Raw genomic sequence first — 26,318 nt, 5'->3', positions numbered from 1 at the left:
GGGAGGATCCCTCCTTCATGTGGGCACCCCTGAGGTTTCTTCGTTTTTTCCGGAATCCGTTTTTTTTGGGAGTTTTTCCTTACCGCGAAGGGGGGTCTAAGGGCAGAGATGTTAGTTTAGTTTAGCCAGTTTGTTAGTTCATTTTAGTATTTTCCTATTGAACTCTTTGTATTCGTGATCTTTTTGAGTTCATGTTTTACTTCGAAGCCCATCGAGACGACTGTTGTTGTGATTTTGGGCTATACAAATAAAATTGAATTGAATTGAATTGAATGACTGCTGGAGTGAGAGCCACTAGTCACTCAGGCTGGACATGTGAGGCTTCTTGGACAGAGGAACCACGGTGGAGGACCCCAGGCAAAGTGAGGCTATTGCTTGTGTCAGGCGTTGGCTGAAGATCCTTGTGAGAACTGCAGTCAGCTGGTCTACATAAACCCTCAGCACTCGGCCCAGGGCACCATCAGGACTGGCGGCCTTCCTCAGGTTGACTGCACACAGGATGCGGCTCAGCTCCTCCAGGACCAAGGCAGTGGTGTTGTGGGCTGTGTGGTGGAACTGGGTGTCTATGGTGTTGTGACAATAATCCTTTGAAATACCTTTGGGGCCCGAACATGTTGGATCAATTCAGCAGACGAGATCAAATCAAACGTACCGAAAACAAAAAGCCTTTTTCATAAGTTTTCCTGTTACTTTTCCAAAACCATGCTGGACGTTTCACTTAAGGAGGACTATCCTGACGTGTCTTCCTCCAAAGGAAGGTAGGGGGTGCTGCTGTGGCAGCAAACGGCTGAAAAAAAGCCTTTGACCAGAACTCCTGCTTCAGGTAAACAAACTGTGCTGGTTTTCCAAAACTGTTTTATGTCAGAAAGTTTGTTTTTTATCAGAGGTTGAAAAAAGCACTGAAATGTTTCAAACATTTTACACAGATTATTCATAAAAGGCAAAAATGGAGGAACAGGTGATGACATCCACTCTGAGTTGTTCACAGCTACAATGTTATCTTTAATAAATGTCACTTTGTTTAACAGCACCACCTGCGTATTTCTGCCACCTATGAAGACTGTGGGTCATTTCACCCCCCGTCCCAGAGGGGCTGTCCCAGGAGAGGATCTGCTCTTCCAGGTCTTGGTAAACCTCCCTGTGGAGCAGCTCCGTGTCGGTGCAGAAGGCAGCTAGCGTCATGGACTGTCTGGTGCTCTGATTGGCTCAGTCTGTTCCCCAAGCACCGCCTCTTTTTGACGTTTCCGTGCGTGTTTGTATTTGTCCACATAAGCTTTGACCAGGTTTCCCACTTTGACCGGGTTGATCTCCCCACTCTTGCTGTGACACACCTGCTGGAAGAACGGAGGCATCAGCATCACCACGCCTCCTGACCAATGACAGCTCGGCTGCAACCTGCCTTCTGGACGGCTTTCCGCAGAATCTCCTTGTACTCGTCTTTGTTGACGTCCCTCCTCTGGTAGAAAGGCTTCATGGCCAGCTTGACTTCTTCTACGGCTCTCTCCTGCATGTGCAGCTTCTGTAAATACTAGAATAGACAACATGTGACTCCTTCACAGGATGACCGTTCCATCACAGACGGTGACGTCTGCTTCGTCTGGTATTTACTTTGTCTTTGCTCCACAAACTCTCTCCTCCACTGGACGCTCCTTGCTGGGTTGGTGGATCTCTAGAATGAGTAGCATCAGGAGTAGAGGTGGAACCAACAACCTCCTTCTTGGGAGAGTCCGTAACAGCCCCTCTGGTCTCCTGTGCAAGAGTAAGACGACTGCAGATGAACCAGGGGGTCCTCCCATGACCGACCCCACACCCAAGAGCCCCAGAACCCCAGCAGTGTGTCAGACCACAGACCCACGGCTCCAGGCTTTGAACCCAGTCAGAGGCTTTTTCTGTGGCGTTCATGCCACCGTTGCTGCAGTAGGGGTAAATGTCCCTGGAACTGGTAGAACAACTGTGGAGTTGGCATGTTCTCCTGGTTCATGCGTGGGTTTCCTCAGCCAGGAAGATGAAGAAACATGTTTATGGGTTCATTGGTAATTCTAACTTGCCTCTAGGTGTGTGTGTGTGTGAGTCTGTGAACCGGTTCAGGGAGAACCCCGCCTTTGCCCCACGGTAGCTAGGATAGGCTCCAGCAGCCCCATGTCCCAGAAAGCCATGGGGCAGGTTTTCGAGGATACGGATCTTTCCCCCTTTGATAGCAGTCCAGAAGCCTGCCCCCTGCCTGCTATTGCTGACACTACAGTTGTGTTCCTTCTTACCTGAGCCGAGGTCTGGGACATCCCGGAGGACCTGCGAACTCCTTCCTGCTTCAGTTTCAGTTTATAAAGCGCCAGCTCTGCAGAAAGAAAAGCTAAACATGTTTTACATGAAAGCAGGCGACAAATGAACAAATCAGACGATGACACTTACTAGTGGCAGATTTCTCCGGCTGAGGCCCTTCGGGCTCCTGGATGTTCCAGGTAACCCGTTTCACTTGAGTCTTAGTCTTTGGTACTGCAGCAGCAGAGACCTGCTCCCCTTCATCCCTAAAAGAATCTGCTTCTTCCTCTTCCTGCTTCACAAAATCAGGACAGTCCAGCATCAGATCCACATCCAGGTCAGAGTCAGGAACATCAGGAACATCCTGCTTTCCAGGCTGAGGTCCAGTTGCTCCAGGCAGCAGATCAGGGAGAGAGGCGGCAGGAGGTGTGGGGCACAACTTTGGGGAACTTTGATCAGATTTGATCCCAAGAGGTTCAGATGACTCCGCCGGGTTCTTCTGGATATTTGCCTCATTTCTGTCAAACACAGAGGAAGAGGTCCAGACCTGTTCACTCTTGGTGGGATCATTCAAACGCAGCTTTTCCTTTTTTAAGTTGTTTTCAGGCTTCGTGTCTTTACTAATATCTTTCATGGTGTCCTCCCCACCAGAGTCTCTGCAATTGTTTTTGAGGGGGCAGGAAGGTGAGGGATTCTGATGGTAGTCCTGAAGCTGGACGTCTCTGTGGGAGGGGTCCTTGGCTTGTCTCTGTAGAGACTCTCTGGAGGATGAAGCGCAGTCCTTCCGTGTGCTTCTGTCTTCTGACCGGCATCTCCTCCCGTCTCCTCCTCGCTCTTTGCAGGTCAGGGGGGGGTGTTTTTCTTGGACGTATTCTCCCCCCCTTTCTCTTGGCGTTAACAGAGATTCACTACGTTCTGGTTTAGGCCCAGATGAAGACGTTGGGCTGGGCGGTCCGTATCTTCTGTGGCTTGGCGCTGGCTGGTTCTGTCGGCCATCGTTTCTGTTCCTGCTCTGCCTTTCGTGGCTTTTTTTCCTGCTGGAGCTGGAAGCCGACCTGATCAGAGACACAAGAACCACTTTAATCCAGGATGAAGATCAACCTTCTGATGAGTCCAGGAGAATTCAGTGAGGAAACTGGAACAACGCTGAGGAGCATCGGTTCATTGTGCGGAGACTCTGTCACGTTTGGTCAAACCGAGAAGGAAAATGATCCTGAAGATCACATTAAATAGAAAAACATCACCAGCCCAAGTAAAAGAGCAAACTTACCGCGATGGACTGTTTCTCTGCGAGTCTTTGGACAGAGAAGCAAACTGCCGTCTCTTCTGTGGATTCCGATCTGAGGGGTTGGACGGTGGGCTGCCTGCTGATGAATGCCCCCCCCTGGTCTTGTCCTTGTGGGTGTCTCCATGATCTGTTCTCCAGGCTGATTGGGGCTTTTGGCTCTTGGGTGCCATGGAGCTCTGGGGCCCTGAAGAAGGTGCAGACCCTCTCCTGGCAGCATCCAGGCTGGCTTTTGGTGAATCCTGGTAGCTATCGGAACAACGGCTTGGAGGTCCAGAAAACCTTTTGCTTTTTTCTTCCTTTTTAGTGAAATCAAGGTCCCCACTGTTTTCCATCGCCTCATCCAACTTTGCTGAATGTGGTTCTTCTTTCATCTTGGGGGGTCCATCTGAAAAAGGGACTTTGTGTAATCTGCTCCTCTGGGAACTTCCTGTCTTTTCCTGAACAGCATTGGGGAGGCTTAGCCTCCACTCCTCTCCATCTCCCCAAGAAGGGCCCTCCCTGCTGCAGTCCAGACTTCTGCCCTCAGCTTCATCAGCTGAGCCGCCTGAATCTGACGTGGTGGGATTGCATGGATCATAGATGTTACTCTCCTGCCCCCTGCTGGTCCGGCTGTGTGACGCCAGCAGCATCCGTTTGTCTCGAATCAAAAGTCTCTTTTTTGCTTGGTCTTCCTTTCGTCTCTGGACATCTTCTAGCTTTTCTCCAGAAGAACATCCCATGTTGAGCTTTCTTGCATGCCAAGAGTTTCCACTGGAGTTGATGCGAAAGCTCACTGCTGATGAAGATGACAGCGATGGGGCACGCTGTGGCTGGCTGGCAGAAGAGGAGAAGGAGCTGCAGAAGGCGTCTCCTTTAGACCTGTGTCTGTGCGTCCAAACGTCCTTCTGTTGGTCTTCACTTTGGTTCCTTCCTTTGTCTCCTGAAGGGCGGTTCATGCCAGCCCTGAGGATGCCAGCCGGTCCGTCATCAGGTCCTACACGGCTCTCACGTTTAATTCTGGGGATTCTGGGTAACTCGGACACATCCACCCACATGGGCTTTACAGCTGCTTTTGTTGCATGGGCCTGTGATGGAGCTGCAAAGTCCACACCGGAGTTCTCAGAGCTTTTTAAAGGTCCTGATTTGATTGGCTGTGGAGGCAGAAAACCTGGAGTTCCTCCAGAAAGTAGATCAGAAGAAGCTGCTGTGAAGGACAGAGCGCTCTGTGAAGCTGTGAAGGAGGGAAGGTTAGTAGATCGGTGGGCCGTAGGGCTGTTTGTAGAGCTACAGAAGTCTTCTGGTAGACGTCCATCATTGTGTTCAGATGGGTCTTCTTCTTTGATGAGAGTGTTAGCATCGCTCCAGCTTTCCAGCCCACTTGCTGTCACTGCTGATGACAGCCCTAAAAAAAAAAGAGAATCGATGACATTAATTCAGAAAAAACCACACATGAAAGAAACCTCAACTTTTACATTGGATTACAGAAGTTTAGGATCAACAGCAGAGCCTCACCTTCATCAGAACCTAAAAACAAAAGAACAACAAGAAGACAGAGACCATCGACCAATCAATGCCTCCAGAGTAGGGCTGTACCATATGAGGAAAATCTGCAATTTGCGATGTTGGTGATCAATGTTGCGATGACTGTATCACTTGCGATACACGAACAAATAACCAAACAACCAAAAACATAAATTCCATTTCACTGCAACTGATGAAATCAGTCAACATAAGTTATTCTCCAAATGAGCCTCGTCTACATAGGAGGCGAGTATCTAAGAAAAGAGCTCCGTCTGATTGGTCGATGATGTAAAGAGCTCCGTCTGATTGGTCAACATTGTGAAGGTGTCCATCTGATAAAGAAATTGCATAAAGGGATTCATTTGATTTGTTAAATACTTCAAGCTATAGGATTGTTTTAGGAAACCATTTATTGCAGTTTTTGCCGTCGTTTGCGATTTGCGTATTGCAGAGCTCAGTTTTGCGATAATGATAACTTTACGATTTATTGTGCAGGTCTACTCCAGAGTAAAGATGTTCCCTTTTTTTAATTCTACAATCAAAGATTCATAAACGGGAGAATCTCTGTGGATTAGAAGCAACGACAAAAGTCAGAGAAACTCCAGGTCAAAATCCTGTTTTATTTTAAAACCAAGTCATGGGGGGGATTTGAGGAGGGTGGGGGTTGAAGTGGCCCCATGCCTTTGAGACCCCTGAACTACATGATTCCCATATTAGTTTCTGATCCAGCATCAATGAATTCATATCACTGTGTGGAGAAAAATGAACTCTTAAGAACTTGATTGTTCTTCAGCAGAAAACGGCGAGGCTGCACTAAACGCCGCATCACAGAGGCCGGACTAAACCCCAACCCTTTAAACAGATTCCATGCAGAAAACAAATGTGGAGCTCACCTGGCTTTGCGGCTTTGAGAGAACCGTCCCGGTTGATGATGACATCAGAACTGTCCATTAGAAGGATGCTCTGTCCTGTCAGGATGCTTCCCAGAAGATCCGGAACTGAAGCCGCTTCCGTCTGAGAAACGTCCGGCCCTCTGCTTCGGCACAGGGAACCACCAGACTTTATTTCATCAGGAGCTCTCTGCTCCCTCTACAGTTGTGGCTCTATAAGATGTAACTCTGACCAAGACTAAGAAAGACTGTCACCTGGGGAGGGGGGCAGGGACAGGACGGGCAACAGGACGATGAGAGCGGAGAGCGGACCGGGACAGGCCCCGCCTCCGGGCCGCCAGCAGCGAGGACACCTGGCCTTGCTGTTGGTGGTTCTCCCTGCTCAGGACAACAATGCGAGAAAAGCTTCAGCTTAAAGAAACAAACCTGAAGCATCCAAAACAGTAGAGCGGGTCACGACCCCGCGGTGTGGATCAAAGCCCCGCGGCGTGGATCAAAGCCCGCGGCGTGGATCAAAGCCCCGCGGCGTGGATCAAAGCCCCGCGGCGTGGATCAAAGCCCCGCGGCGTGGATCAAAGCCCGCGGCGTGGATCAAAGCCCCGCGGCGTGGATCAAAGCCCCGCGGCGTGGATCAAAGCCCCGCGGCGTGGATCAAAGCCCCGCGGCGTGGATCAAAGCCCCGCGGCGTGGATCAAAGCCCCGCGGCGTGGATCAAAGCCCCGCGGCGTGGATCAAAGCCCCGTGGCGTGGATCAAAGCCCGCGGCGTGGATCAAAGCCCCGCGGCGTGGATCAAAGCCCCGCGGCGTGGATCAAAGCCCCGCGGCGTGGATCAAAGCCCCGTGGCGTGGATCAAAGCCCGCGGCGTGGATCAAAGCCCCGCGGCGTGGATCAAAGCCCCGCGGCGTGGATCAAAGCCCCGCGGCGTGGATCAAAGCCCCGCGGCGTGGATCAAAGCCCCGCGGCGTGGATCAAAGCCCCGCGGCGTGGATCAAAGCCCCGCGGCGTGGATCAAAGCTCGCAGCGGGTCACAACATCAGAGCAGATCACAAACCCAGAGAGGATAACGACCCCGGAGCGGATCATGACCCCATAGTGGATCTTCTTTCTCTTTCGGCTTTTCCCATCAGGGGTCGCCACAGCGAATCATCCTTTTCCACCTCACTCTATCATGAACATCTTCTACCCTAACGTTAGCCAACTTCATGTCCTCTGTTAAGACATCCATATATCTCCTCTTTGGCCGTCCTCTTGCCCTCCTGCCAGGCAGCTCCATCTCCAACATCCTTCTACCAATGTATCCACTATCCTTCCTCTGAACATGTCCAAACCATCTCAGTCTGGCTTCTCTGACTTTGTCGCTAACACAGGCAACATGAGCCGTCCCTCTGATGTACTCGTTCCTTATCCTGTCTAACCTGGTCACTCCTAAGGAGAACCTCAACATCTTCATCTCTGCTACCTCCATCTCAGCCTCTTGTCTCTGTCTCACTGCTACCGTCTCTAACCCATAGAGCAGAGCTGGTCTCACCACTGTCTTGTACACCTTTCCTTTGAGTCTTGCTGGCACTCTTCTGTCACACAACACTCCTGACACTTTCCTCCACCCGCTCCAACCTGCCTGCACTCGCCTCTTCACCTCTTTTCCACAATCCCCATCACACTGAACTGTTGACCCCAAGTACTTAAACTCCTGCACCTTCTTCACCTCAGCCCCCTGTAACCTAACGCTTCTACCTTGATCCCTCTCGTTCAGACACATGTATTCTGTCTTACTACGACTGACCTTCATGCCTCTTCTTTCCAGAGCAAACCTCCACCTCTCTAGCTGTTCCTCCACCTGCTCTCTACTCTCACTGCAAATTACAATGTCATCCGCAAACATCATTGTCCAGGGAGATTCCTGTCTTACCTCGTCTGTCAGCCTGTCCATCAGCATAGCAAACAAAAAAGGACTCAAAGCTGATCCTTGGTGTAGTCCCACCTCCACCTTGAACTCCTCTGTCTGACCTACAGCACATCTCACCACCGTCATACTTCTCTCATACATGTCCTGAACTACTCTGACATACTTCTCTGCCACTCCAGACGACCTCATACAGTACCACAGCTCCTCCCTCGGCACCCTGTCATACGCCTTCTCTAAATCTACGAACACACAATGCAGCTCCTTCTGACCTTCTCTGTACTTTTCCATCAACATTCTCAAAGCAAAAATGGCACCAGTGGTGCTCTTACGGGGCATGAAACCATACTGCTGCTCACAAATCTCCACCTTCTTCCTAAGTCTGGCTTCCACTACTCTTTCCCACAGCTTCATTGTGTGGCTCATCAACTTTATTCCTCTATAGTTGCTGCAGTTCTGCGTGTCACCCTTGTTCTTAAAGATCGGGACCAGAACGCTTCTCCTCCATTCCTCAGGCATCTTCTCACTCTCTAAAATCCTATTGAACAACCTCGTTAGAAATTCCACTGCTGTCTCTCCTAGGCACTTCCATACCTCCACAGGTAGGTCATCAGGACCAACGGCCTTTCCGCTCTTCATCCTTTTCAGAGCCTTCCTAACCTCATCCTTTCCAATCTCTGCTACTTCCTGCTCCACAACAACCACATCTTCCTCCCTTCTTTCCCTGTCATTTTCCTCGTTCATCAGCTCCTCAAAATACTCCTTCCATCTTTTCTGTACACTCTCTTGGGTTGTTAGCACCTTTCCATCTCTGTCCTTAATCACCCTTATCTGTTGCACGTCCTTCCCATCTCTGTCTCTCTGTCTGGCTAGCCTGTACAAGTCCTTCTCTCCTTCCTTTGTGTCTAGCCTGTCATATAGCTCATCGTAAGCTTTCTGTTTGGCCTTTGCCACCTCTCTCTTCACTCTACGCTGCGCTTCCTTGTACTCCTGTCTACCTTCCTCAGTCCTTTCTACATCCCACTTCCTTTTAGCCAACCTCTTCCTCTGGACGCATTCCTGTACTTCCTCATTCCACCACCAAGTCTCTTTACCGTCTTTCCTCTTTCCAGATGACACACCTAGCACCTTCCTACCTGTTTCCCTGATAATCTCTGCTGTAGTTTCCCAGTCCTCTGGAAGCTCATCCTGCCCACCCAGGACCTGCCTCAACTTCTGCCTAAATTCCTCACAAGTTTCTTCATTCTGTAGCTTCCACCACTTGGTCTTCTTTTCTGTTTTCCCTCTCTTCTTCTTCCTGACCTCCAGAGTCATCTTACACACCACCATGCGGTGCTGTCTGGCTACACTCTCTCCTACCACCACTTTGCAGTCAATAACCTCTCTCAAATGACCTCGTCTACATACGATGTAGTCCACCTGAGTACTCCTACCTCCACTTCTGTATGTCACTCTATGTTCCTCTCTCTTCTGGAAGTAAGTGTTGACTACAGCCATTTCCATCCTCTTCGCAAAGTCCACCACCATCTGTCCCTCCAGATTCCTTTCCTTCACACCAAACCTGCCCATCACCTCCTCATCACCTCTGTTGCCCTCACCAACATGCCCATTAAAGTCTGCTCCAATAACAACTCTCTCTCCTCTGGGAAAACTCTGTATGACCTCATCCAACTCACTCCAGAATCTCTCCTTCACTTCTAACTCACAGCCAACCTGTGGCGCATACCCACTGACTACATTCACCATCACCCCTTCAATTTCTAACTTTAAGCTCATCATCCTGTCTGAGACTCTTTTCACCTCTAGAACACTGTTTACAAACTCCCCCTTCAGAATCACTCCTACCCCGTTTCTCTTCCTATCAACACCATGATAGAACAGTTTGTATCCTCCTCCAATACTACGTGCCTTGCTGCCCTTGCTATGACCCCATAGTGGATCACCACCAATAATCATCTGAACACTATGAAATCCCGTTGAGGAGAGCCGCCTGTTTCCACTCACTGATCCACAAAGGGGTCCAGGTCGAAGGGATCTCCGTAGATGGACAGAGATGCAGCGCCGATGTCGGCGCGCATGCTGCTCAGAGTGGACTCTGATGGCCGATACACGGTGGGAAGGGAGGAGCTGTTCCTGTCCTTCACCATTCCCAGGTTACTGGCAATCCGGCTTCGAGGATCGGCAGAATTTTTGTGAGTCTGTGAGAAAACGGAGACAACATCACTGATGTGCTGCAGCTGTATTCCAGGTTTGAAATTCAAACTCACCAGCTTTTTCTTGGATTTTGGTTTTCTTGACCTGCGTTTTCTTCTCTGGACTCCTGTGCTGCTCATTTTTCCAGCTGCCGACGTCTTCCTCTGTTTCACCTTTCTGCGTTTCACTGTTTAAAAATCAAAGTCCTAACATGTTGACGTCCAGCTTTCATGGCTGCCTGTGTCCACGTTTGCTGACACTCACAGGTCTGTCTGCGTCTGGACGCCACACGAGGAGCGACGTCTCGAACATACACAGCTGTGTTCAGCCCGGCCACCACGGCGTTGATGGTTTCGTCCAACCAAGTGGACTGCATCAGATATGTAGGAGCCAGCTAAGAATCAAACATCTACATTAATCTGCTGCTCTGCAGTCGCACAAACTCCCACTGAGGTGCATCCTCTGCACGGGCCAAAGCTGTGTAGTGCGCACCAAACGATCTAAAGCAGCGTGCACTGTATACCTGCAAAGGTTTAATGCTGTGACCGATGCACTACAGCAGTGGTCCCCAACCCCCAGGCCGCGGACCGGTACCGGTCCGTGGGTTATTTGGTACCAGAAAAAATAAAATAACTTACACGACTTTTATTTATTTCGGAATCTGAAAGATGTTTTATTTTGTAAAATCTCCCTATTCTCTGGTCCATCTGTCTATGTCACTCCTGACGCAGGCCAAGGTGCTCTTCTCGGTCACGTGATAGGATACCACTAAAATAAAACCAGGCGCTACCAAAATGAGTAAAAAACAAACGTCTTTGGAAAGTTTCTTTGCCAAGTGGAAAAGGCCCAGCCAGGAGACTGAAGAGGAGCCTTCCACTCCCAAAAGAGAAAGCTACATTTAATAGACAGCATCAGGAGTCCTACTTCAAATACGGATTTATCCCAACGGGAGATTCCCTCCAACCATTCAGCATTGTGGGGAGTTGGAGTCTCCATGCTCTTATTTTGAAGGCATGTTTAAATGTTATATGTAGCGGGTAGAGAGGACGTTGCTCATGTCATAATTCGGGTTTATTGTTATGTTTAGAAAATACCACAGTTTTCATGCATATTATTTTGTGTGGGTCACGTGCACGTTTGGTCTGCTGTCGGACTCGGAGTTCCACAGGCTGAGGAACTCAGCTCAGATAGGGTTGAACACGGGTGTTTCTTTTCGCCTCCGTGTCCTTTCATCTGGCAGTTGTGTTGTTTCAGCCTCAGTTATTTCTTCCTGTTGTGTTTACTTCTTTTCAGCACCATGAGTGTGGGAAGGGGGGGGGGGTGATGACACCTGTGCGATGTACAATTTCAAGTGTTTCAAAATAAAAGTGCAGAGTACATCTTATCACGTGTCTCTGCCTATATTGCAGCGTTGGTGCAGCGTGTGTCCGCCACATACGCCGGTCCGTGGTGCAATAAAGGTTGGGGACCGCTGCACTACAGCGCTGCGTTCTGGATACACAAAAGCATTACACTGTGCAGCATGCCAAACCTGTGCAGAGCGTGCCTGTGAGATGCGATGGCGGTTGACATTGGCTCGAACCCTCTCGCTCTGCTGAGTCCGGGCGATGGCTCTGGTGGGTCCCAAAGCGCGAGGCAGAGCTCGACTGGTGGCTGGACGCGCAGCAGAGGGTACGCCGCCCCGGTCACTCAGATCTTCTGCAGAATGTCCTGAACAAAGAAACCTTTCAGCAAATGTGTTTTGATATTTACAGTTTAATAACCAACCATTTTGAAGCACAGAGGATTTTCCTTTCAAAGATGTTTACTGTAGGAGCCTGAAGGAATTTACAGATATTTTAAACGCTGCATCCCAAACAAAAGTTAATTACTGAAGTTAAAAACACGCTTCATCTGAAAATACTGGATAAATTCAAAGTATTTCTTCATGCTTCCTCCTCCAATCAGCAGACCGGCACACAGGTGATCAGTCTGAAGGAGGAGAACAAAGTTTTGTAGCTTTAATCACATTTTTTACAAATATTTTTGACATATCTGATCATGAAGAAAGTCAACCGCGAAGAGTGGAATTTATTTTTGGAAACTTCCAAATGAAGGAACCAAAACTCAAAGCATTCTGGCTGCTCTGACTCATCTACCATCCTAGCTTCCTATTTTCTGTGACTGAATGGACTTTATAAACACCACGGCTCACTTGAAGACTGATTGGTGGCTTCACACTCTGGACAAAACCATTCCTCTACAGGGACAGAGTCCAGGGGGGGCGTGAGGCACTCCATGTGATATCTACCAAACAAAAGTGTTACATTAGCTTCAATAAGCAACAAAACAGAAAAACTCAGGTCAGGAACAAGGAAGGCTTCACCCTGCTAATTTGTAAAATAATAATAATCCTACCCTGCATCACAGCCATCGCAGAGCAGGAGGCGGTCCTCCCGGTCACTGCCGCCACACACCTCGCAGTTGGTTTGCTCCAGGTCCAGATCTACTGCGTCTTCCTGGCTCTTCTGAGCAGGCTTTTGCACCGTTACCTGGATGAAGCAACAGATCCGCAGCAGTCACAGACATCACAAGGCTGCAGTACAGACTTACCTTTCAAAATAAGAGTAAATGTGGGGACGTACCATTTTCTTTACCTTCCCTCCATAGCATTTTCTAATGTAGATGCTGTTGAAGGTGGTACGGTCTACAGGACACGAGTTTGCATTCTACATGACATGAAAAAGACCGGGTGTTTTCTCTTATCAAAGATGAAACGCAGAGAAGGTAGTAGTTTCAAATCTGAGATGACCCTTCCTTCTTCACGAAGCCCACCTTGGTCCATTCCAGGATGCAGTCGAAGCAGAAATAGTGCTCACAGTTTTCCGGCGTGGCGACAGGCTGCTCGCTGAAAGTGTTCAGGCAGATGGGACATTTTTCTGAGTCCTCATCTGAGCTGATCCCAGTGAAGCCAGCAGACACCCCCCCCCCATCATGGGGCTTTGCATCCTCCTCCTCATCGCCATCATCGCCATCATCATCATCATCGTCATCTACAAAGAGAAACAGAAAAGCTGTTGCTACATACATAAGATGTTTAGACGCAGACCGCAGCATTACAGACAGCAGAACCACAGTGATCAGGTGAGTAGTGGGTCATACATGTGTAGCTAAACATGTGTGTGCACTTCCTTTTTTCAATCAGTTTGTAACTAAGTACCTTAAATATGAGAGCATGCAAACTCTACACTGAAAGGCAGGTGATTCTGTTTCAGGTCCACGTCCTCTGACTACTACACTGTAGTACCAAAGGTATTGGCTCAGAATCACCTGGCCTGGCCACAGGTGTAGAAAACCAAGCCCTCAGGCATGCAGACGTTTGTGGAAGAATGAGCCGCTCTCAGTGAATTCCAGCGTGGAACTGTCAAAGGACGCCACCTGGACAACAAATCCAGAGGTGAAATGTCCTAAATCTTCCACAGTCAGCTCTATCAGAACAGAATGGAAGAGTTTGGGAACAACAGCAGCTCAGCCACCAAGCGGTCGACCAGAGAGGGCTCAGCGGATGCTGAAGGTCAAACAGGTCTCAGACTTTCTGCAGTCAGTTGCTGCAGAGCTCCAGACGTCATGTGACCTTCAGATGAGTCCAAGTCCAGCATGCAGAGAGCTTCATGGGCTGGGTGTCCACGGCCGAGCAGCTGCATCCATCCACACATCACCAAGTGACACACAAAGCACCGATGCAGCGGTGGGAAGCTCTGTAATCGCTGCTTAAGGTGGACCACATCATATTGAACTGGACGGTCCTTCAGTTCACCTGAGTCGAGGCAGGTGAGCCGATACTTTTGGTAAAATAGTCTGTATGTCTAATGTAGTCTTTTTTACTTTTGTTTTAATTGCTTGAAACAAATCAATGAATCAAGGATTTTACCTTTTCTGTTGATATTAAAGAACCATTCTTACCATCATCTTCATCATCTCCATTCACCGGGTCATCGTGTTCTTCATCTCCACTGTCAGACTCTTCGTTCTCAGGCTCCGCCTCCGCGTCATCCGAGTCATCTGAAAGAGTTTAAAACGTTTGTTCTGTTCAACACCTGTACCTGCATGTTCCGTTCAAAACCACCTGAGATGGTCCAAAGGGCTGCCCGTGACCCACCTGAGATGGTCCAAAGAGCGGCCCGTGACCCACCTGAGATGGTCCAAAGAGCGGCCCGTGACCCACCTGAGATGGTCCAAAGAGCGGCCCGTGACCCACCTGAGATGGTCCAAAGAGCTGCCCGAGACCCACCTGAGATGGTCCAAAGAGCGGCCCATGACCCACCTGTCTATGGTCCAAAGAGCGGCCCGTGACCCACCTGAGATGGTCCAAAGAGCGGCCCGTAACCCACCTGAGATGTTCCAAAGAGCGGCCCGTGACCCACCTGAGATGGTCCAAAGAGCGGCCCGTGACCCACCTGTCTATGGTCCAAAGAGCTGCCCGTGACCCACCTGTCTATGGTCCAAAGGGCGGCCCGTGACCCACCTGAGATGGTCCAAAGAGCGGCCCGTGACCCACCTGAGATGGTCCAAAGAGCGGCCCGTGACCCACCTGAGATGGTCCAAAGAGCTGCCCGAGACCCACCTGAGATGGTCCAAAGAGCTGCCCGAGACCCACCTGAGATGGTCCAAAGAGCGGCCCGTGACCCACCTGATATGGTCCAAAGAGCTGCCCCTGACCCACCTGAGATGGTCCAAAGAGCGGCCCATGACCCACCTGTCTATGGTCCAAAGAGCGGCCCGTGACCCACCTGATATGGTCCAAAGAGCTGCCCGTGACCCACCTGAGATGGTCCAAAGAGCGGCCCATGACCCACCTGAGATGGTCCAAAGAGCGGCCCGTGACCCACCTGAGATGGTCCAAAGAGCTGCCCGAGACCCACCTGAGATGGTCCAAAGAGCTGCCCGAGACCCACCTGAGATGGTCCAAAGAGCGGCCCGTGACCCACCTGATATGGTCCAAAGAGCTGCCCGTGACCCACCTGATATGGTCCAAAGAGCTGCCCGAGACCCACCTGAGATGGTCCAAAGAGCTGCCCGTGACCCACCTGAGATGGTCCAAAGAGCGGCCCGTGACCCACCTGAGATGGTCCAAAGAGCGGCCCGTGACCCACCTGTCTATGGTCCAAAGAGTGGCCCGTTTCCCACCTGAGATGGTCCAAAGATAGAGCGGCCCGTGACCCACCTGAGATGGTCCAAAGAGCGGCCCGTGACCCACCTGAGATGGTCCAAAGATAGAGCGGCCCGTGACCCACCTGAGATGGTCCAAAGAGCTGCCCGAGACCCACCTGAGATGGTCCAAAGAGCTGCCCGAGACCCACCTGAGATGGTCCAAAGAGCGGCCCGTGACCCACCTGATATGGTCCAAAGAGCTGCCCCTGACCCACCTGAGATGGTCCAAAGAGCGGCCCATGACCCACCTGTCTATGGTCCAAAGAGCGGCCCGTGACCCACCTGATATGGTCCAAAGAGCTGCCCGTGACCCACCTGAGATGGTCCAAAGAGCGGCCCATGACCCACCTGAGATGGTCCAAAGAGCGGCCCGTGACCCACCTGAGATGGTCCAAAGAGCTGCCCGAGACCCACCTGAGATGGTCCAAAGAGCTGCCCGAGACCCACCTGAGATGGTCCAAAGAGCGGCCCGTGACCCACCTGATATGGTCCAAAGAGCTGCCCGTGACCCACCTGATATGGTCCAAAGAGCTGCCCGTGACCCACCTGAGATGGTCCAAAGAGCTGCCCGTGACCCACCTGAGATGGTCCAAAGAGCGGCCCGTGACCCACCTGAGATGGTCCAAAGAGCGGCCCGTGACCCACCTGTCTATGGTCCAAAGAGTGGCCCGTTTCCCACCTGAGATGGTCCAAAGATAGAGCGGCCCGTGACCCACCTGAGATGGTCCAAAGAGCGGCCCGTGACCCACCTGAGATGGTCCAAAGATAGAGCGGCCCGTGACCCACCTGAGATGGTCCAAAGAGCGGCCCGTGACCCACCTGAGATGGTCCAAAGAACGGCCCGTGACCCACCTGTCTATAGTCCAAAGAGCGGCCCGTGACCCACCTGAGATGGTCCAAAGAGCAGCCCGTGACCCACCTGTCTATAGTCCAAAGAGCGGCCCGTGACCCACCTGAGATGGTCCAAAGGGCGGCCCGTGACCCACCTGAGATGGTCCAAAGAGCGGCCGGTGACCCACCTGAGATGGTCCAAAGTGCGGCCCGTGACCCACCTGTCTATGGTCCAAAGAGTGGCCCGTGACCCACCTGGGATGGTCCAAAGAGCGGCCCGTGACCCACCTGAGATGGTCCAAAGGGCAGCCCGTGACCCACCTGAGATGGTCCATAGAGCTGCCCGTGACCCACCTGAGATGGTCCAAAGGGCGGCCCGTGACCCACCTGAGATGGTCCATAGAGCTGCCCGTGACCCACCTGAGATGGTCCAAAGGGCGGCCCGTGACCCACCTGAGATGGTCCAAAGGGCGGCCCGTGACCCACCTGAGATGGTCCAAAGAGCGGCCCGTGACCCACCTGAGATGGTCCAAAGAGCGGCCCGTGACCCACCTGAGATGGTCCAAAGAGCGGCCCGTGACCCACCTGAGATGGTCCAAAGAGCGGCCCGTGACCCACCTGAGATGGTCCAAAGAGCGGCCCGTTTCCCACCTGAGATGGTCCAAAGACAGAGCGGCCCGTGACCCACCTGAGATGGTCCAAAGAGCGGCCCGTGACCCACCTGAGATGGTCCAAAGGGCAGCCCGTGACCCACCTGAGATGGTCCATAGAGCTGCCCGTGACCCACCTGAGATGGTCCAAAGGGCGGCCCGTGACCCACCTGAGATGGTCCATAGAGCTGCCCGTGACCCACCTGAGATGGTCCAAAGGGCGGCCCGTGACCCACCTGAGATGGTCCAAAGGGCGGCCCGTGACCCACCTGAGATGGTCCAAAGAGCGGCCCGTGACCCACCTGAGATGGTCCAAAGAGCGGCCCGTGACCCACCTGAGATGGTCCAAAGAGCGGCCCGTGACCCACCTGAGATGGTCCAAAGGGCGGCCCGTGACCCACCTGGGATGGTCCAAAGACAGAGCGGCCCGTGACCCACCTGAGATGGTCCAAAGAGCGGCCCGTGACCCACCTGAGATGGTCCAAAGGGCGGCCCGTGACCCACCTGGGATGGTCCAAAGACAGAGCGGCCCGTGACCCACCTGAGATGGTCCAAAGAGCGGCCCGTGACCCACCTGAGATGGTCCAAAGAGCGGCCCGTGACCCACCTGAGATGGTCCAAAGAGCGGCCCGTGACCCACCTGAGATGGTCCAAAGAGCGGCCCGTGACCCACCTGAGATGGTCCAAAGAGTGGCCCGTTTCCCACCTGAGATGGTCCAAAGAGCTGCCCGTGACCCACCTGAGATGGTCCAAAGAGCGGCCCGTGACCCACCTGAGATGTTCCAAAGAGCGGCCCGTTTCCCACCTGAGATGGTCCAAAGACATAGCGGCCCGTGACCCACCTGAGATGGTCCAAAGGGCGGCCCGTGACCCACCTGGGATGGTCCAAAGACAGAGCGGCCCGTGACCCACCTGAGATGGTCCAAAGAGCGGCCCGTGACCCACCTGAGATGGTCCAAAGAGCGGCCCGTGACCCACCTGAGATGGTCCAAAGAGTGGCCCGTTTCCCACCTGAGATGGTCCAAAGAGCTGCCCGTGACCCACCTGAGATGGTCCAAAGAGCGGCCCGTGACCCACCTGAGATGTTCCAAAGAGCGGCCCGTTTCCCACCTGAGATGGTCCAAAGACATAGCGGCCCGTGACCCACCTGAGATGGTCCAAAGAGCGGCCCGTGACCCACCTGAGACGGTCCAAAGACAGAGCGGCCCGTGACCCACCTGAGATGGTCCAAAGGGCGGCCCGTGACCCACCTGGGATGGTCCAAAGACAGAGCGGCCCGTGACCCACCTGAGATGGTCCAAAGACAGAGCGGCCCGTGACCCACCTGAGATGGTCCAAAGAGCGGCCCGTTTCCCTCCTCGGTGGCGTGTGGAGCTGCAGTTGATCTGCTCGTCCTGGCTGTCATCTTCATCCATGGCGGCTCATCAGAACTGGAGCCAAGAACCAGCTTCTTATCTGAACTTCTGGAAAACGTCTGCAGTCGTCTCAGCGATTGTTTGGTTCCTTTTGTCCTGTACATAAAGTACAACTATGAGAGACAAACACACGAAACGCAACAACACAAAAACAACTGACAGAGATGTAAGAAACACACAGAGCTCGTTTTCATGATGAAGAAACATGTTCGTCATCATAGTTCATCTGCACAGACAGAGACAGCAGGTGGGCTTCTGGGTTTACCTGCCGGGTCACCGGGGGGTCATGCAGGTGAGCCTCCGTTTATCCCGGAACCAGCAGCGGGTCTGTGACTCTACAAACACGGGTTTATTTTCTGAAGGAGAGGAAATCCGACATGTTAGCAGCTGCTATGAAGACGCTGCTAGCAGCCTTAGCTAGAAGCAGCACATAGCTAACGTCGGTAAGCTAACACGGGCCGACCGGACCGAAGTTCCGGTTCTTGGTGTGAGTAAAAGGGGAACAGAACTCACTGCTCCAACATTCAAATGTTCAAAGCTCCCTGGGCGATTCGGGCCAGTGTTTGGACCCACCTTACGAACGGTGTGGTGCTGACTGACACTGCCGGCTGTCGGCTAATCGGCTCATGACGGAAATAGCCGAAGTCACTTCGTAGACTGTCCTAAAGAAACAGTTCCTGAGAAAACGTTTGTTTGTTTGCAAGACAAACATGCTTTTTGAGAAAAAAATCATTTTATTTAGGCTTTAAAAGTATCTGGAAAAAACATGCGAACATGACGCTAATTAAAAAAATTATTAAGATCTTACTTGTTTCTGACACAAAATCCGAAACAACAGACTAAAATAACAGAACTTCAACTGTTAACATTAGGTTTTTGGAGAAAAAACAGTCCTAATTAAATGCTTTGGGACTCTCCACACAAAAGAACCTCTGACTGTGTTGTTTTTTTGTTTTTGTTTTTTTTAATTAAAAAAAAGACAATTGAGGTTAACAGTTTGAGACAATTGTATACAATTATGCAAAGTACAGAAACATCGAAAAAAATACTGGACATGTACAAACAACAAATGCAGAATAAAACAATATATATTTTTTTTAATGATACAGAAAAATAAAATAAACACAAGACATTAAAATAAAATAAAAAATAAATTAAAAGTAAATTAAAAAAAGGGGGGGGTTTACATAGACACTGTAATGATTCTTAGTTTAGGGGGCTATCAAAAAGCTGTAATTTACATACAATACTTTGAAGTTTCATAGCAAGTTTGTTTTCCATGAAATTTACAGATGAAAAAAAAGAGCAGAGTTCTTTGTGAAACGTAGAAAAAAAAGGTTTGATTTTAAGGAAACGACATTTATGTATATAGAATTTACCCAAAATAATTACAACATTCAGAATAAGTTCTGTGCTTTTGTTTTCTAAAATAAACCCAAAAATGATATCCTTAATAGAAAAGTCTGCTAAAAGTGGAATCTTGGGGAAAAGCCAATAATGTAAACTATTCCAAAAGACATCAGAATAAAAACATTCAAAGAAAAGATGCTCAGTTGTTTCAATCTCCACATGACAAAAAGAACAACAGTTTTCAGGAATTCCAAACCGTTTTCTTAATAATTCCTTGGAAGGGTAAATACCTGAAAAGGTTTGAAAGGGGACTTCCTTGGCTTTAGGAGGAATGGGGAGTTTTAAGTATTGAGTTCGTATTTGTTTCTTTTTTGAATTATTAAAATATTGGGTTATATAGTTTGGATTTGAGATGTAGGGAAAGGACGTTTCATTCAAATATTCTCTGATTTGATGGTTTGGGAGTTTGGACGTTGCTATATTGTGTCCATTAATCAGAAGCTTGGGGACAGGAGGACGTCTGTAGATGTCATCATGAAACAGATCAGAAACTGATTTACAACATTTTGAGGAATGGCCTTAATCATTTTTTCAAAATCTTTTCTATTCGTTAGTGAACCATATTTAACTGTGAAATCATCAACAGACATGAGAGTGGCATCGTCATTAAGAAGATGCATTAAAGACCAAATTCCATTTTCAAACCATGTTGGAACAAAGATGGATTTGTTTCTGATAGTGATGTATCTGCAGTTCCATAGAGGAGTGTTGTGTGGACTGTAATTGTGTTTATAAATGAGCTTCCAATACATGAGAACTTGCTGATGAAAAGACGAAAGTTGAATGGGAAGTTTCTTATTGTCAAAATCACAACTGAGTAAAAATTGGATCCCTCCTAGGCGGGAAAATATTTTATTAGGAACAATGAACCAAATACTATTTTGATTCCTAATAAATGATTTTAACCAGTTTATTTTTAAGGTGCCATTAAGGCTGTTAAAGTCTATGGCTTGAAGACCTCCATCTTCATATTTTTTAGTCAGCGTACCTTGTTTAACATAGTGTGTTTTCCTTTTCCATATGAAGTTAAAATTGACTTGATTAATAGATTTGATGGCTTGTTTAGGGACACCTATAGAATAGGTGGGATATATGAATCTGGATATGCTTTCAATTTTGGTGGAGAATTCTACCAAAAATAGAAAGATCTCTCTGTGCCCAGTTATTCAGCAGAGTCGAACATTTCTCTAGTTTGTCCCAAACATTCAGTTTTTCCAAGTCTGTTTTGTTTTTAGTTATATGCATTCCGAGGTATTTAACTGTGAATTTAATAGGAATATTATAAGCATTCAATAATGTACATGGTTTAATGGGTAAGATCTCACATTTGTTTAGGTTCAATTTGAGGCCTGAAGCTTTTGAAAAGATGTCAATAGTTTTAGGAATCTTGGGATGTCATGAAGATTATTAAGGAAAATTGTTGTATCGTCGGCTGGTTGGCTTATTGAAAATTCAGCATTTGCAACTGACAGCTTACCAAAGTCAGTGTGTTTGATGAGCAAAGACAGCATTTCTGCTGCTGCAATAAAAAGAAGGGGTGAAATGGGACGACCTTGTTTTATACCTTTGTTGATGTTAAATCTGTCAGACGTCCCCTGAGGTAAACAAACACAACTACTGGTTTCATAATAAAAAGTTTTAACTGTATTAATAAATTTGTTACCAAAACCAAAGAATTGCAGAGTTTGAAACATGAAATGATGCTCAATCATATCAAAGGCCTTGTAAAAATCTAAGAATAGAATCAAACCGTCTGTATCTATGAGACGTTCATAGTCAATCATATCCAGAACAAGGCGTAAGTTATTATGAATTGAGCGACCTTTAATAAAACCGGATTGCGTTTCAGAGATTATTTGGGTTATGTCTGACTTGAGTCTGTTTGCAAATATATGCGTTAGAAGCTTATAGTCAGTATTTAAAAGAGTTCTAGGCCTTAAAGTATCTAGAAATGTTGGGTCTTTACCCGGCTTTGGAATAAGGGTGATTACACCCTGTTTCATTGTATGTGTTAGAGATCCATTTTGAATAATTTCGTTAAACATTTCAAAAATTAAATCTTTGATATGCTCCCAAAAGAATTTATAAAAGTTACTGGTCAGTCCGTCACATCCTGGAGCTTTATCCTTGGACAGACAGCTTAAAGCCTTCTCTAATTCCTGCAAAGTTATTTCTGAATCACAAGAATTTCTAAAATTGTCATCAATCTTAGGAATGAAATCTTTAATTGTCTGGAAAAAAGTATTATTGTGGGATTCGGAATTAGATGACGAGTACAAATGACTATAAAATGAGCTTATTTCTTTAGAGATCTTTTGAGGATCAGAGCATAATTGATTATTAATATGAAGTTTCTTTATAGCATTCTTCTCTTGCCTCTTCTTTTCTAGATTACAGAAATAAGAAGTACTCTTTTCACCAAGCTCCACCCATTTTGCTCGGGATCTGATGAAGGCTCCTTTGGCTTTTTTAATATAAATATCGTCAAGAGAACACTGTAAAATACTTCTGCGTTGTTTATCATCCTCGTTGAAAACAGGCTTGGAACAAATCTGATTTAACTAAAATTTCAGTTTCTTTTTGCTTATAATGTTTTGCAATTAATTTGCTATGTTTAATGGCAGTTTGACGTACTTTGAATTTAAAGAATTCCCACTTATCAGTGTAAGATTTTAGGGTTGAATCACTATTTATTGTTTCTAATAATTCCATAACAGCATTACAGAAAGTTTCTTTAGTGAGAAGTGAAGAATTCAATTTCCAGTAGCCTCTTCCAAAGGATTTTTGGATTTGAGAGCTGACATTAAGTTCAATCAAACAGTGATCAGTCAGGAGAGCTGCTGAGATGTTAACGTCTATTTTGTTTTGTAGAAGGTTATTTGAGACTAGCCAGAAGTCAATCCAAGATGTTGATGATCCATTAGGTCTGAACCAAGAGAATGTTTGTCTGAGAGGATTTTTAATCCTCAAGGGGTCAGAAACATTAAGATCAAGACAAAAGTCCCGTAAAGTTGGATTAATATGATGGCTATTGAACTTTGAGGGTCCTCTATCCAGCCATTCATCTAGAACCATGTTATAATCACCACCAATTACTACAGTATTTGTACAGTACTTATGATTGAGAAGTTTGATATGTTTTACAATTTCTGCTAAGAATGACTTGTTTTGACTAGGAATATTATAGCCATAGACATTGCAAAGGATCAGAAAACCATCATCAGTTTTAAGAACACAGATGAACCAGTGGCCGTCATCATCAGAGATACAGGTAATCACTTTGAACGGACAGTTTTTAAAGAGCAAAGCAACTCCAGAAGATTTGTTTGTACCGTGACAGAATAAGATTTTGTCTCCCCATTGATTAGACCAAAACTGTTGGTCTGCTTTAACAGAATGAGTTTCCTGCAGTAGAATGCAGCTGGCTTTCACATTTTTACAGAATAGGAAAATAGATTTTCTTTTTACGTTGTCTCGTAAACCCCTAACATTTAAAGAAACAAAGTTAAAATTAGACATGAAACACAAAAAAACAATAACACAAAAATGAACAAAAAGTTACTTACTTAGCTAGTTACTGAAGGTGAAAGTGAGCGGTTGGAATTCAGATCCCAAACAACATTGTAATGCAGAACTAGACCTCAAACTTTTAGAAAAAATACTTTAGAACTTATAACTTTCAAGTTAACAACAACAGAGTTTCACTTTCCTCTGTGAACTTAAGGTGTGGAAAAAAACGGAGCAAATGAGGTTTATGCTTTAAATAACAAAGCATGTATGATAATTAACTCCAAACGTATAAAGAAGAATAAAATAAAACACAGCTAGTCTGGAGACAAACGGACTCCATTAGCGTACCCGATGTGGCCTCGATAGTACACGTTCTGTCCCGCAGCTCTCGCTTTCTCCATTTTGGGCCAGACAGCAGCTCTTGATTCTCGGTCAAATTTGCAGAAATCCTGCTTGAAGAAGATTCCCATCTCTTGACAAACCTTTGCATCTTTAGAAACCTTCCAGAAGATGTGGTGGTAGTGCCTCATGGAGAACTGGATGATGATTTGCCGGTGCCTCCCGGTTTCTCTCCTCCCCAGCCGATGTTCTGTATCCACAACCATTTCCAACACCGATGTGTGCTGTGGCGCCATCTTTGCCAGGATCCCCAGGACTTCTTTGCGGGTGTTTTCCTCGCTTTTTTCTTTCAAACCTTGTAACTTCAGGTTCCAGCGCCGTTTATATCGCTCCATCTCCACCACCCTCTCTTTTAAGTCATCATTTTCTTTCCTCAGCACAGAAACTTCTTTTCCCAAATTGTGCACTTTGGATTTACAGTCCTTTATATCAGCAGCGTTTACCTCAGTGATCTTCGTCAGATTAGCCAGAATCACAGAGTTTTCCCGAAGTCTGCCGTCAAAATCGTCAAATCTCGCCGTCAGTTTTTCAATGGCGGCAGTTAATGCTGACAACTCAGCATCACTTTTGTTAGAAACGACCACCTTGTTAGGTGGAATGGAGAGCTTAGTGGGTGTAACCGGGGTTTTCCTTTTAGTAGACAGCGAGGATACTTCCATGGCGTATTCGTGGTCATGTGTTGTCATCTCTGGGTTTTTGGATGCGGGAGTCGGCTTCTCCGATACAGGCTTTTCCCGTGGCATTCTAGGAGCTCTTAATATTGCTGTTGTTGTTTTTCCCACTTCGTTCTTGTCCCTTTACAGTGGTAAGACTTGAGAGTAATACAGAAAAAAGCAAAACTAGTTCAGCAGTTTGAAAATGAGGTCAAAAGGGATATTTTGGGACCGGACCGTCGCAGCTCACAAAAAGTTGACCGCACGGACCGCCATCTTAGCTCCACTCCTCTGACTGTGTTGTTGCTATTATTTTTTTCTGATAAAAATCAAATGACTATTGATTGGCTGCATGCAAAGTGTGCGTGTTTGGTCTGTAATAATGGAAATGTGCTTTCTAAACATTGACTTTACCACATAGTTTCACACAAATCCTGTGATTATAGTACATGGAAAATAAATGTGTTTTTTAAAAGTTGTCAGCTTGATAAAATTATCAGGATAATTTGGATCAGTTTACTAAATGGACAGATGTGCAAAAACTTTAGGAAAACTGCAATCAGACTTGTTTAGGATAAATATGTCAGCACATACAGTGGTGGACAAAATAGTTGGTCCCCCTCAGTTAAAGACACAAAGTCCACAATGTTCACGTAAATGACTTGAAATGTTTAAAAGTAACAATAATTTAAATTTTACTGAAAATCAAAACATCAAAATCAAACCATTACTTTTGAGTTGTTGTTTAACAGAATTATTTTTTTTAAAAAACTAGTGAAATAGGGCTGGACAAAAATGATGGTACCTCCATAAAAGACTGAGAACTAATTGTCCAGGGGGTCATGATGAACTCAGGTATGTCCTTTGATTGACATCACAGCTGTTTTCAAACCCAGAATCAGTCAGTCTGCCTATTTAAAGGGAGACAAATAGTCACATAGTTGCTGTTTGGTGAAAAGGTGTGAACCACACTGAACATGGAAAACAGAAAGCCAAGGAGAGAATTGCCCCAGGACATTTGAAACAAAATGATAGACAAACATGGTAAAGGTAAAGGCTATAAAACCATCTCTAAGCAGCTTGAAGTTCCTGTGACCACAGTGGCACATATTATTCAGAAGTTTAAGACCCACGGGACAGTAGCCAACCTCCCTGGACGATGGAAGAGGAACATTGATGACAAATGGAGGAGACGGATAGTTGGAACTGTGTCCAAAGAGCCCAGAACAACCTCCAAAGACATTAAAGGTGAACTCCTAGATCAAGGTACATCAGTGTCAGATCCCACCATCCGTCATTGTTTGAGCCAGAGTGGACTTCATGGGAGACGACCAAGGAGGACACCACTGTAGAAAGGAAATCATAAAAAAGCCAGACTGGAATTTGCAACAATGCATGTTGACAAGCCACAAAGCTTCTGGGAAAATGATGAGACCAAACTGGAGCTTTTTTGGTAAGAAACATCAGCTCTATGTTGGTAGACTCTCCAACCAAAAGAACACTGTCCCTACTGTGAAACATGGAGGAGGCTCAGTTCTGGTTTGGGGCTGCTTTGCTGCATCTGCCACAGGGTGTCTTGAAGTTGTGAAGGTCAAATGAAATCTCCAGATTATCAAGGCATTCTGGGTAGAAATGTGCTGCCTAGCTAAACTAAACTAGACTAGAAAGATTAAACTAAACTAAATAGACTAGACTAAACCAAACTAAACTAAATAGACTAGACTAATCTGACTGAACTAAACAGACTAAACTAAACTAGACAGGCTAAACTAAACTTAACTAAATAGACTAAACTAAACTGGGCATCCCTGCCTTTAGACTCTCTTCTGTGAAGAAAAATTACTATACATGCAAATGATATATATGTGCTATTGCATAAACAATCCAGCATAATAGGATATACAAACAAATAAAAAATCTTTATGACGCAGAGTTTCAGGGTGTGTATTTTTTTAATCAGCCCAAATTAGTCTGTATTTACACTCCATTTCCCCCACTGCAAACAAAAAGCAAGTAAAACGTGTCATTTCAGCTTTATAATGTAATACAAGTCTATTTTTGTGTATGTACCCCCTGGCGTTTACTTTGCAGAATTGATGTACAGTTTAATGTTGTTGGTTTTTGTCACCTAATCATAAATAAGTCAAAGAGCCCGCCCCTCCCGCGCGCAGCATCCTCGTACGTGCGGAGCCGCACTCCGCTCATGGCATCGCCGGACACAGGCGA

The 26,318-nt window shown here is 47.4% G+C and overlaps 1 protein-coding gene across 27 annotated transcripts; it reads right to left on the bottom strand.

Annotated features, from left to right (window-relative positions):
* Positions 1-838: 838 nt before the first annotated feature.
* On the bottom strand, positions 839-18,798 carry phrf1 (PHD and ring finger domains 1). Of its 27 annotated transcripts, none has more exons than XM_078949171.1 (20): positions 18,694-18,798; positions 18,386-18,476; positions 18,030-18,216; positions 13,977-14,075; positions 12,849-13,066; positions 12,659-12,742; positions 12,432-12,565; positions 12,229-12,320; positions 11,566-11,744; positions 10,299-10,428; positions 10,109-10,221; positions 9,846-10,039; positions 6,193-6,318; positions 5,941-6,080; positions 3,530-4,928; positions 2,410-3,314; positions 2,259-2,350; positions 1,609-1,749; positions 1,400-1,528; positions 839-1,331 (listed from the first exon to the last, which is right to left on the bottom strand). In XM_078949171.1, exons 3-20 carry the CDS (start codon positions 18,118-18,120, stop codon positions 1,179-1,181), a joined length of 4,419 nt encoding a protein of 1,472 aa, XP_078805297.1. In that variant the 5' UTR covers positions 18,121-18,216; positions 18,386-18,476; positions 18,694-18,798; the 3' UTR covers positions 839-1,178. The 27 variants fall into 27 exon arrangements, with proteins under 27 accessions (XP_078805297.1, XP_023811971.1, XP_078805299.1 ...); XM_023956203.2 differs by having other exon boundaries at positions 6,193-6,315; XM_078949173.1 differs by having other exon boundaries at positions 11,581-11,744.
* Between the last annotated feature and the right edge of the window lie 7,520 nt (positions 18,799-26,318).

This window comes from Oryzias latipes, chromosome 6, assembly GCF_053564925.1.
Source record: "Oryzias latipes strain Hd-rR chromosome 6, Olatipes_Hd-rR_3.1".
In the NCBI taxonomy this organism is placed as follows: domain Eukaryota; kingdom Metazoa; phylum Chordata; class Actinopteri; order Beloniformes; family Adrianichthyidae; genus Oryzias; species Oryzias latipes.
The sequence above is the reverse complement of the archived record's forward strand: the minus strand, read 5'-3'. Positions and strand labels throughout refer to the sequence as shown.

Coding starts and splice junctions, on each gene's coding strand:
- phrf1 (XM_078949161.1), bottom strand. CDS start 17,835: ATGTCTTTGGACCATCTCAGGTGGGAAACGGGCCGCTCTTTGGAACAT. Junction 12,321..12,431: donor TGCGATGGCTGTGATGCAGG/GTAGGATTATTA, acceptor TTTGTTTGGTAG/ATATCACATGGAGTGCCTCA. Junction 11,745..12,228: donor AGCCACCAATCAGTCTTCAA/GTGAGCCGTGGT, acceptor TTCTTTGTTCAG/GACATTCTGCAGAAGATCTG.